This window comes from Orbicella faveolata, unplaced genomic scaffold, assembly GCF_042242905.1.
Source record: "Orbicella faveolata isolate gen_17 unplaced genomic scaffold, um_ofav_v1 contig_34, whole genome shotgun sequence".
NCBI lineage: Eukaryota > Metazoa > Cnidaria > Anthozoa > Scleractinia > Merulinidae > Orbicella > Orbicella faveolata.
Genome location: NW_028301563.1, coordinates 22,621,825 through 22,632,500, shown reverse-complemented (window position 1 = coordinate 22,632,500; position 10,676 = coordinate 22,621,825). Strand labels below are relative to the sequence as shown.

The 10,676-nt window shown below is 44.5% G+C and overlaps 2 protein-coding genes, 1 long non-coding RNA gene and 1 pseudogene across 3 annotated transcripts in view; 1 reads left to right on the top strand and 3 right to left on the bottom strand.

Moving 5' to 3' along the window:
* LOC110057166 (uncharacterized) overlaps nucleotides 1-893 on the bottom strand; it is a 1,159-nt gene extending 266 nt beyond the window's left edge. The window contains exon 1 of the mRNA XM_020763750.2: nucleotides 1-893. This exon is cut by the window's left edge and continues 266 nt beyond it. Within this exon, the coding sequence (XP_020619409.2) occupies nucleotides 225-893 (669 nt within the window). The 3' untranslated portion in view covers nucleotides 1-224.
* Nucleotides 1-1,715, bottom strand: part of LOC110057167 (uncharacterized) — a 1,981-nt gene extending 266 nt beyond the window's left edge. The window contains exon 1 of the mRNA XM_089271676.1: nucleotides 1-1,715. This exon is cut by the window's left edge and continues 266 nt beyond it. Within this exon, the coding sequence (XP_089127802.1) occupies nucleotides 951-1,715 (765 nt within the window). The 3' untranslated portion in view covers nucleotides 1-950.
* LOC110057172 (uncharacterized) overlaps nucleotides 1-5,688 on the bottom strand; it is a 5,954-nt pseudogene extending 266 nt beyond the window's left edge.
* Nucleotides 1-10,676, top strand: part of LOC149105299 (uncharacterized) — a 341,662-nt gene that overhangs the window by 11,199 nt on the left and 319,787 nt on the right. The window lies entirely within an intron of this gene.

Below are 10,676 nucleotides of genomic sequence, written 5' to 3'. Positions count from 1 at the left end.
GAGATTGTCAGGCACGTGCTTCCGATTTCTATTATTCCTAGATTTCTAGATTTCCTGAATCACGCAACTTAAAAATGGGATAATCTGTCACACAATTAAATTGGAGCTATCATGACACACTCCCCTATTTGTCCCCGAAGGGCGGCAAATACTAAATGTCCAAAGTTCAAAATTCCTACTCAATAGTATAGTCAACGTTTAAGCAAACAAAGTTCTCAGTGTTCTTAAAAGTCTTGTTCTTGCTCTGCTATATCCTGGACACGTAATCCGGCTGCAACTGCGGCGTCTCGCCTTGGCCTAAAGGTTTTTGCTTCAGGGTTCAGCATGGAACTCGGGGCTGCGGAATCTTTCAACATGTCGCAAGACAGCTCCAGCGGGTATAACTGTTGAACAGCTCGTTCCAAATGTTTCTTCCCAGCTCGTAGTCTAACAGCTCTCACGATACCGTCCCGCCCGGCTATTGGTTCCTCCACAATGCCAAGTCTCCACTTGTGTCTGTCTTTGTTTTCGTCTCTGATGATTACAACATCTCCAACCTCTACACTGCGTGAAGATCTCTTGTGTTTAAGATTATGCCGTTCCCGCAGACCGCGTAAATATTCTTTCGTCCAACGTCGCCACATGGCCTCCTTGCATCTTCGTAAGTATTTGGCGCGTTTCCTGAGCTCTGGATCTTCTTCGTGATGTGGTGGCATTTCCGGAATTGAGTTTGGTTGAGTGTACAGCATCGAGTTGGGTGTAAGCACAGGCAGCTGGACATCCTCTTCAACATAGGAAAGTGGACGGTTGTTTAGAGCCACTTCAACATCCAATAGAACTTCTTTCAGCTCATCATGGGTCAGTTGAGCATTTCCAATGCTTTTCCTCATTGCTCCTTTGACTAGCCCCACCATACGCTCGAATTGGCCTCCCCACCAGGGTGCTCTGCTAAGATTGAATTGCCAGGAGATTTACTGGTGGGCAAGAAAGTCGCTCAGTTTCTCGTCGCGCATGACCTGACGAATCCAAGTTGCTGCTCCAATGAAGGTACTACCGTTGTCTGAATAGATCTTGCTGGGTCTGCCACGCCTAGCAATTAGCCCTTTCAAGCTTAGGAGGAATTTACTGGTTTCCAAGCTCCTCGCCAGGTCAAGATATAACGCTCTCGTTAAACTGCAAGCGTACGAGATGACGTACGCTTTGCCTTCTCGCTTGCTTGAGATTCGGTACTTGATGGAACCTGCATAGTCAACTCCCATGACTTGAAAGGGTGTGGTTCCCTCTGTTCGGTCCCTTGGCAGTAACCCAGGAGGTGGAGCGGCAAGTGCTGTTGCTTGGAATCTTTTACAGCCAGCACACTTCTTGATAACGCGTTTCACGAGGCGCCTGAGTCGTGGAACCCAGTGTTGTTCGCGCACTTTGGCCGTTGTCATGCCTACCCCACCGTGCAGAGTACTTTCGTGGGCTTCTTGAATAAACTTTTCGGTGTAGACTGCTATTTCTGGAAGATACACAGGGTAGACACCTTGTATTCGTCCTCGGCACTCCAGGAGGTCGTTGTGGTTCAACTGCAGGTTGAGTTGCCGGCGGTCTTCTTCAAATTTCTCCGATTTCATCCCTTCTTGCTGTGCTCTCCCCTCCCAGAATCGTCTTTGGACTTTCAGCTCTTCTGAAGTTAGTGGACCCTTTTTTCTTTCTGATGATTGGTTTCTGCTGTTGTGGATAAATCTCGCCATCCACGCACTAACACGTAATACACGCCATAGGTTGTGTTTGTGAAGCAGCTCGTCGAGCTCATTTACGTCTTTGTTGTCAGCGAACTTGAAAATCTCCCTCACCGTCTTAGCTTCTGCTAATGTTTCTGCGGTTGCGGTGGTTGTTATATCTTCTGGCCAAGCACTTGGGTCTGCCAGCCACTTCGGCCCGCACCACCAGAGTTCATCATCTTGTTTTACTTGTCCTCCGCGGCTCCCCAGGTCCGCTGGATTCTCCTTAGTGGGCACGTGTCTCCACGTTATCCATCGCTTCTGCTGAATCTTGAGCACCCTGTTGTGCACAAACTGCTTGTAGTTACCATTCCCTCTAATTCAGTGGAGAGCGACGGTACTGTCTAACCAACTGTAAACTTGATCGACTGGATGACCTTCCAATACTTCTTTTACGTTAGTGGCTAAGTTTGCGGCCATGTGACCGGCGACTAGCTCCAGGCGCGGTATTGAGAGGCCCTGTTTGGCCAATCTTGCCCTTGCTGCTATTATCCCTTGTGTTACTCCAGAGGGTTGCGTGACCACCGTAAATGCTGCTGCTGCCACGCCCACCCCACTTGCATCTCTAAACACATGAAGGGCTATGCTGATGATTGGCTCCTGGAACTGGACTAAGGACCTCACGAACTGGATTCTTTCAGGCAGGCTTGACTCCCAATGGGCTCATTGTTTGGCAAGATCAGGGGGTAACTGCTCATCCCAGCCGACTCTTAGATTACAGGCGTCCCGATAGAGTAGCTTTCCACTAAGTGAGAGGGGTGACGCCATTCCAAGGGGATCGTATATGCTCGCTACTTTGGCTAGAATTCCCCTCTTGGTGTTGTCGACCTTCGGGGTGGGTACTGTGACACTAAGTAAATCTCTGAGCTTGTCCCACTTCAGGCCAAGCAGTGAACTTTCTCCCCTGACGATATCCCCAGTTGCTGTTTGGCGAAGGTCTGGTCTGCACTCTGATCGGTTTCGATAGGGGCTAACTCAGGAACGTTTGAATGCCATTTATGAAGCTCGAAGGCGGCGTCAGCAAAGATCTCCGTGGCTGCAATTTTCATTTCTCTTGCCTTGGAAGTTGTTGATCCTCCGCTTATTAGATCATCCACATACAAACTCTTCTTGATCTCGCGCACAATTTTAGGTTGCTTGTGGCTCCAGGCATCCAAATGTTGCTCAATAACTCCTGCTAGGAGGAAGGGTGAGGGACCCAAACCGAACAGTGCTCTTGTGAAGCGGAGTGTCTCTACTTCCTTGGACTCCACGTTCTTCAGCCAGTGGAACCTGAGGGCGTCTCTTTCTTCTGGTCGGATTCTGACTTGTAGAAAGGCTTTCTTGATATCACCAGTGATGGCAACTGGATTGAACCGCCCTCGAACCAACACACTCCATAGCTTGTTTTGTAACGGTGGACCGGTGTTCAGACATTCATTTAGAGATGGCGCACTGTCCCAGGTCCTTGCGGAGGCGTCATACACTATCCTCAATTTGGTGCTTTCAGCGGTTTCACGCACCACTCCCTTGTGGGGAATATAGAATTCCCGACCTTGGACGGTGTTTGGGGCGCGCTCCACTATTCCATCGGCCAACTGCTCTTGAATTATGGCATTGTAGTCGCCGATGGACTTCGTCTTCTCTAGCTTCCGTACCAGACAAGCCAGTCTGCGCAGACTTCGTTCTTTATTGTTTGGCAAGGGAGGATGATTTCCCTTCCACGGGAGACCAGTTTCATACCATCCTTCTTCGCTCCTACGCAGCTGCTCCCTGAACTCTTCGTACACTACACTCTGATCGCCTGTAGGGGTATCTGCTAAACCAAGAACGTCCAGTTTACACAGTTCCTCGTAATCCACGATAGAGGTTTGTGTGAGAAGCATGTTAGTCGTGTCTAGTTCCTGGCCCGGCGAAGTGATGGTCCAACCAAACTTGCAACTGGATCCCACTCTCTTCCCACGCGTTGAGGCTCGGTGGTGCTTATTCTGGGGCATTCACTGTTACCAAGGATAAGGTGAACTGGTAGGCGAGCTTTATCATCTGCGTCATCCATGGTCACGCCCTTCAGATGGGGATATTTCGCTAGAATGTTCTTGTAATGGGGGTTCTTTAACATCATGAGTTGAGGCTTCTCCACTTTAGTAACGTCAGCTTCCATCTCGAAGTCTCCCTTGAGCGAGCGTAGCTTGATTCGGTAAATGTCCCTGGTTCGGTTAACTGTGCCTAGCATCATCTCTATCTTGCGCATCCCAGAGTGATGAGATCGTGCTCCGATTTGCTCAATGAGTGCAGCTGAGGCGTACGAGCTGCCCGCCCCGGAATCCAGCAAAGCTCGACATTTCACTCCAGCGACTTCTACGACAACCACGGGGTACACCACTGGGCCATCACCTGCTTGAGCAGCTGTCATCGAATTTTCTGCCATTTCCGTTTTGTCACAGATCGATGTGTGATGTCTTCGCTTGCACACGAAACATCTTCTTCTGCTCCTGCATTCGGTGACCTTGTGATCGGATCCCGTGCAGTTAAAACATAGGCTCTTGAGTTGGAGAATTCTTTTCCTTTGAGATGGCTGGGTCACTTTACTGCACTCGTGTGACCGGTGTTCCGCGCTGTCACAATAGACACAGCTGCGCAAAGGCGTGTCCCCCTGAAGCGTTTGATAAATTGGAAAGCTCGGGAGCTCCCGGTTCTTGTCATTGACTTTGACAGGTAAAGGATTCCGTTCCGTCCACTTACGCAGGGCGTCCACGAACTTCGGGAAGTCCCAGGTCTGCCAGTCGTCATCTGTTCTCACCAGATCACTTCGTATGCCTTCCAGCTTGTCAATGGACATTCTCACGTTCCCATTAACTTCCTTTAGCTTTCCTAACGTTTCTAACGCTTGCACATTGAACAATAAATTCTCATAAAACTGATGGATTTTTACTGGGTTTGAACCGCTTATCGTCGGTAACGCCATTATGTTTTGTACGTAAGCATTAACTACTTCTGAAGTTTTCCCATACTTGCTTTTGAGGATGTTTTTAGCGCGCTCATACTCCTCACTCGAGAATGGGAGGCCATCGATTTCGGCTCTAACTTTGGTAACCAAGAGATCCTTCAGATAAGCGAGGTTTGTTACACCAGCTAAGTCACTGCAACTGTCTATTTCTGCTTCAAAAATATTCCAGAAACGGAGCCAATCTGTGTAAGAACCATTGAACTTAGCAATTGTTAGCTTGGGAAGCTTCGTGCGCTGTACCTCGCTGGTTTTGATTTCGCTTGCCTTTGTTGCCTGATTCTTCTTACACTCTTCTATTTTTAATTCGTATTCGAGCTTCTGTTTGAGCTGTGCTCGCTCAAATGCTAACTGTTCCTCGCGCTCTTTCGCTTTAAGAGTACTCTCCTTTTCCTTAGTGTGAAGGTCTTCTTCGGCTTTAATTTTAGCTAAACGCTCAGATAAACGGGCGAGTTTCGTGTCGACCTCGGCTACGTGACCTTCAATACCCGCGGTCCAACTATCAATGACCTCTTGTGTATCGCCCCTCTTAAACATTTCTTCCAATACTTTGAGCTTCGCTTGATCTAGGCTTCCCACTATGGTGGTCAGCGCTTCCCGGTGCCTTGTAATTGCTAGCGCACTGTTTGACTCGAGTATTTCGTTGGTTCTCCCCAGGGTAAAATCAAGGAGTTTTACTTTACCTTTCACGTCTGCTTGAAGGTTCTCCATGGTTGATTACGAGACTCTTGTTAAACGGCTTCCAGGTCAAGTCGGAGGTGCCACTGTGTTGCGAATGCCAAGACTGAACAGGCCGTTCTTCGCAAACTTCACAAGTTTATTCTAAGATCACAAGGTTCGCTTTCCTCTCTCGCTCTGACTGTGTACTTGTACTAAAAAGACTCAACACACGGCACTCCTTAAAACTTAGCGAAACCTAATTTGATTGGCTTACAACCTTTTCTAAACAGTTTCTTTGGTCACGGAATATTACCTGACACGCAAGCTTACATGTTAGTTGATAAGATGAAACGCGTTTACAATCTGGTGCTAATTAACTGGTAATCATCGACTGAACTAATTGAGATTGTCAGGCACGTGCTTCCGATTTCTATTATTCCTAGATTTCTAGATTTCCTGAATCACGCAACTTAAAAATGGGATAATCTGTCACACAATTAAATTGGAACTTTCATGACATTTTAAAGATTCCCCGTTTTAAAGATTCCCGCTTTTAAAAATTCCTCATTTTAAAGATTCCCGCTTTTAAAGATTCCCCATTTTAAAGATTCCCGCTTTTAAAGATTCCTCATTTTAAAGATTCCCGCTTTTAAAGATTCCCCATTTTAAAGATTCCCGCTTTTAAAGATTCCCCGTTTTAAAGATTCCCGCTTTTAAAGATTCCCCATTTTAAAGATTCCCGCTTTTAAAGATTCCCCATTTTAAAGATTCCCCGTTCCCCGTTCCCCGTTCCTCATTCCCCATTCCCATTCCCTGATTTCCCGTTCCCCGTTTTAAAGATAGCCCCCCCCCCCCCCCGCCCAAGTGTTTAGATGAAGCTATGTAAACGCGGAAAAAGTTCTCCATTGCTTTTATAAAATATTCTAAACTTAAAAAGGACTGATAATTTCAGTTTTGGAAAGTGATGACGTCACATGAAAACCGCAATAGACGGATCGAAACTGACTAGATCCGACCAGTGACTGTTGGCAAACTTTGCTTACAGACAATACCATCATGGCTAAACCGACCAATCACTTTCAACAGACCAGACCTCTCACACAATCGACTGACTAAGGGCCTGTTTACAAGGAGAGAGGGTTACCCTTGCAAGCGGGTTACCCTAGCACTCACACATTTCCCTTTTTTTCTTCGTCGTCTTTACAAGGCAGCCAGGGTTACCCGGGTAGGCGCGTTACCCTATCTGCGTGCTAGGGTTACCCTGGCAGGCGGGTTAACTTTTTCCCTTGTAAACACTCCAAGTAGGGTTGACCTGCCCACCCGGGTTAACTTTCCAATTGTTTCCATACCCTTTGAGTGTAACCGCGGAAAAATTGTCTCGGGTTGTAGGGTTACCCTACCTGTGAAATTTTTCTTGTAAACCCGAGCTATCTTTTGTCTTCCAGCTGGGGTTGACCCGCTTGCTAGGGTAACCCTCCCTCCTTGTAAATAGGCCCTTAACATTGCTCACTTGACTATGCATGAAGATGACTTCTGCTGAGGTTGTCGAAACGTCAGTCACCAACAACAGTTCTTTTTAGAACTACCATCACCGGGACGATCACACGCCATCATCAAACAGTACGTAGATTTACGTACTGATACTCGGGTGATACTCCTGGGTAAAACTATTTACTACAATTCACGTTCTTGTTTTGCAGAGGACGGTAAAGAAATGTACCCAGAGTTATAACGCACGTGTACAGCCACTGTGCTGCTCATTAAACCTTTTCACCGGTCTCGTTGCCGTTCGTACGGTTTTTTAGCTGCCATGACGCTAAGTAAGCCTAGGTTTTGCTGCGAAAGCTTTTTTTTACTAAAAGGAGAGATTTTTCGAGGATTAGGTACAAAATTGAGCAATATTTCAATTCCGGGCATGGGCATAAGCCAATTTTTTTTTGCCATTAACCGTTCTAAATTTTGTTTGTTGCCCTTTTCCTTTCTGTTTTTCTCGGCCCTTTTACACTGGCTACCTTTGGCGTTGCATGTTCTTTCTGGCTGCCGTGAAAAGTTGGATGTTAATTATGGGCGAAGCCTAGAAATGGACCTTGATCAATCATGGGCGTAGTGGACCATTTTACCACCGTTTTTGCACCAAAACTGATAACGTTGTTTTTCGATTTGCGACGTCGGAATGTCGTCGATATCTAAACCTGACCATTGTACGGAAAGGCCTAGCCTAGTACTACTATCTGCTTATCAAGAATATCTGATGACATTTAAATTGATGACGTCATAAGTGGTACAACGAGCAAGACCATTAATTAGGCATATATGCGTACTTGGTATTCAAAGGGTTAAGTCTGAGTAGGGAGTTTAAGTAACCACGACGGCGACGGCAACGAGAACGCCAAAAAACAAAAGATTTAATGAGCAGAACAATGGCTGTGCACATGCTATGGGGCGCCGTTTGTAAATTTATTATTTAGACCGAATTTATGCCATTTTCCCCTTATTTATAAATAATTGGAAATGCCACAAAATTTGTTCATAAATAAGACACAAGAACTTGTCCGTTGATATGTAAATAATTATTTTAGTATAAAATGTTTAAGCAAGCAACCGGAACGATGATCCTGCTGGTATACGTTGGATCAATAGTGATCTAATCGGCTTTATATATAAAATGAAGAATACAAAAGCAAAAACCGACACAACGTAGAATGATTTTTTGAAGTGTACTATATTTCGGCTGGCCAAACCAGCCTTCTTCAGGTACAATGGAAGATTTTACATTGGTGCGTGTTTTTATGTAGCCGATATTTACGTAATACCGGAAATACGCAAAAGTAATTGATAGTGTAAATTGAAGATAAGCATACGGTAAAATATGTTCAGACCATTAGGATCAATTGTTCTGCCTTTTTGAATTAAAAAAGCTTCCCTGGCCTTACGGATAGAGTCTCGGTTAGAAACGATTTTTTCGATGGGGATTAATTGCATGTCGTCAGCAGTGTGGTTAGGAGAGGACAGGAAACGTTCGGCGGCTGTAGTAGGTTTAGATTTGTTGTTAGGGTTATCTATGGTACGGCGGTGTTCATTAAATCGGTCTTTTAATCGTCGTTTCGTCTCTCCTATGTATTGCTTTTTTAATTCAAAAAGGCAGAACAATTCCTCCTAATTATTTTAGGTACGTCCTGATTTATAAATAATCTTTTACCATAGAGTTATTATATATAAATAATAAATTAAACAACTTCAATTATTTATATATCAGGTCATCTCTAAAATAGTTATTTACATATCATAAAGTTTGTAAATCCCATTATTTATAAATAAATTACTTCGCCGGGAGTGTAAATTCATTATTTAGAAATAATAAATTTCACCTCGCCGAGTGTAAATTTATTATTTATAAATAATGAACTTCACTGAGTGTGTAAATTCATTATTTAGAAATAATGAATTTCTCCTTGCCAAGTGTTAATTTATTATTTATAAATAATGAACTTCATTGAGTGTGTAAATTCATTATTTAAAAATAATGAAGTTTCATTTCGCCGGCTGTAAATTTATTATTTAGAAATAATGAACTTAACCGTGTGTGTAAATTCATTGTTTAGAAATTAATTATTTAGAAGTAATGAAGTTTCATCTCGCCGAGTGTAAATTTGTTACTTAGAAATAATGAACTTCACTGAGTATGTAAATTCATTATTTAGCAATAATGAAAGTATGAATGGCTGACCCAGCGTCTCTTGCCCGATCGATTTCGGAGGCTGTTTCTCGCGCTATAAGTGAGACAGTTAATGCTACCCTTGCTCAAGTAGGTAACGGCGGCGGTATGTAGCCTGAAATTCAGCACTGGCGGATCTGGGGGAGGGGCCCGGGGAGCCCGTTCTCCCCCCCCCCCCCCCCAGCCCCCGCCTCAACTATATTATGGAGTTCTTATTCACTCAGCAATTCGGCAGCTCACACTGCAACAGGAACAACTACTCAAAGGCCGAGGTAACAGGTAAATTTTAAGAAAAGCAACTGCTGCATGAAGAAAATAAAAATCGCTTGGCATGTTAAGTGAAAGGTCTGATTTCTATTGAAATTCAATAATGGTTTAAACGTAAATGAATTTAGCTTTCCACGTGTACGATCTTTGGACTTACCTGGAGTAGACATGCCCAGCCGTGACTTGATCAAGCCAAACAAAGTGTGTCACACAGCTATCCGTCCAAAGGTCACAAAGTTCACAAAGAATTTAACCTGCGAGCGGGCTCACGTTTGAATCAAATGCGCGAGGGACGAAGAGGAATAGCGATCGGCGGAAAAAAGGCGCCAAGAAAGTGACTTTCTCCTCTCGCGGCTTCGCCCGTGGATTTCTCGCTCTCAGCTACGCCGAGCGCGTTTGTGCTCCAACGTGAGTCTGTTCGCAGGCTACAAAGAATTATCTAAGCATGTAAATACATTATTCGATTTCCCGATTTTAAAAGTTCTGCATTTTCTTCATGCAGCAATTTCTTGGCTTAAAATTTACCTGTTACCTCGGCCTTTGAGTAGTTGTTGTCGTTGTCGTTGTCGTTGTCGTTGTCGTTGTCGTTGTCGTTGTCGTTGTCGTTGTCGTTGTCGTTGTCGTTGTCGTTGTCGTTGTCGTTGTTCCTGTTGCAGTGTGAGCTGCCGAATTGTAATAAGAACTACATAATAGATATTTGAAGCGTGATTCTCGCTTAAACTCAATTAACCAAAATAAGGGGGGGGGGGCTCCCCTAGATCCGCCACTGCTGAATTTCAGGCTGCATACGCACCTGAGCAAGGGCACCATTAACTGTCTCACTTATACCGCGAGAAAAAGCCTCCGAAATCGATCGGGCAAGAGACGCTGGGTCAGCCATCTATACTTTTATTATTTCTAAATAATGAATTTACATACTCAGTGAAGTTCATTATTTCTAATTATTATATGGCTGCGTCTCACAAAGACTGGGAACTACCGAATTCACGAATATTATTGGCTGAAATCGATATTGACCGCGGTCTAGATTTTCCCATCTAGACCGGCATCTAGCTAGACCAGTTTCATTTTGCGTTGACAAAGTAGCAAACTAAAATACAAAAATGTTCACCATTTTCTTTTATTTTCTTCTCAATCATTTATGGCACTGCCAAAAAGCCTGATGACAAAACAAACAAGTAAAGAGAACGAGCAAATTTCGGCAGGTTTAAGTTAAGCTCATCGCCGTTCGCAAGTAAACTGTCGGCAAACCAGTTACATTAAACGAATTAAAGTTTTCTTCTTTGCCATATAATAAACACCTTAT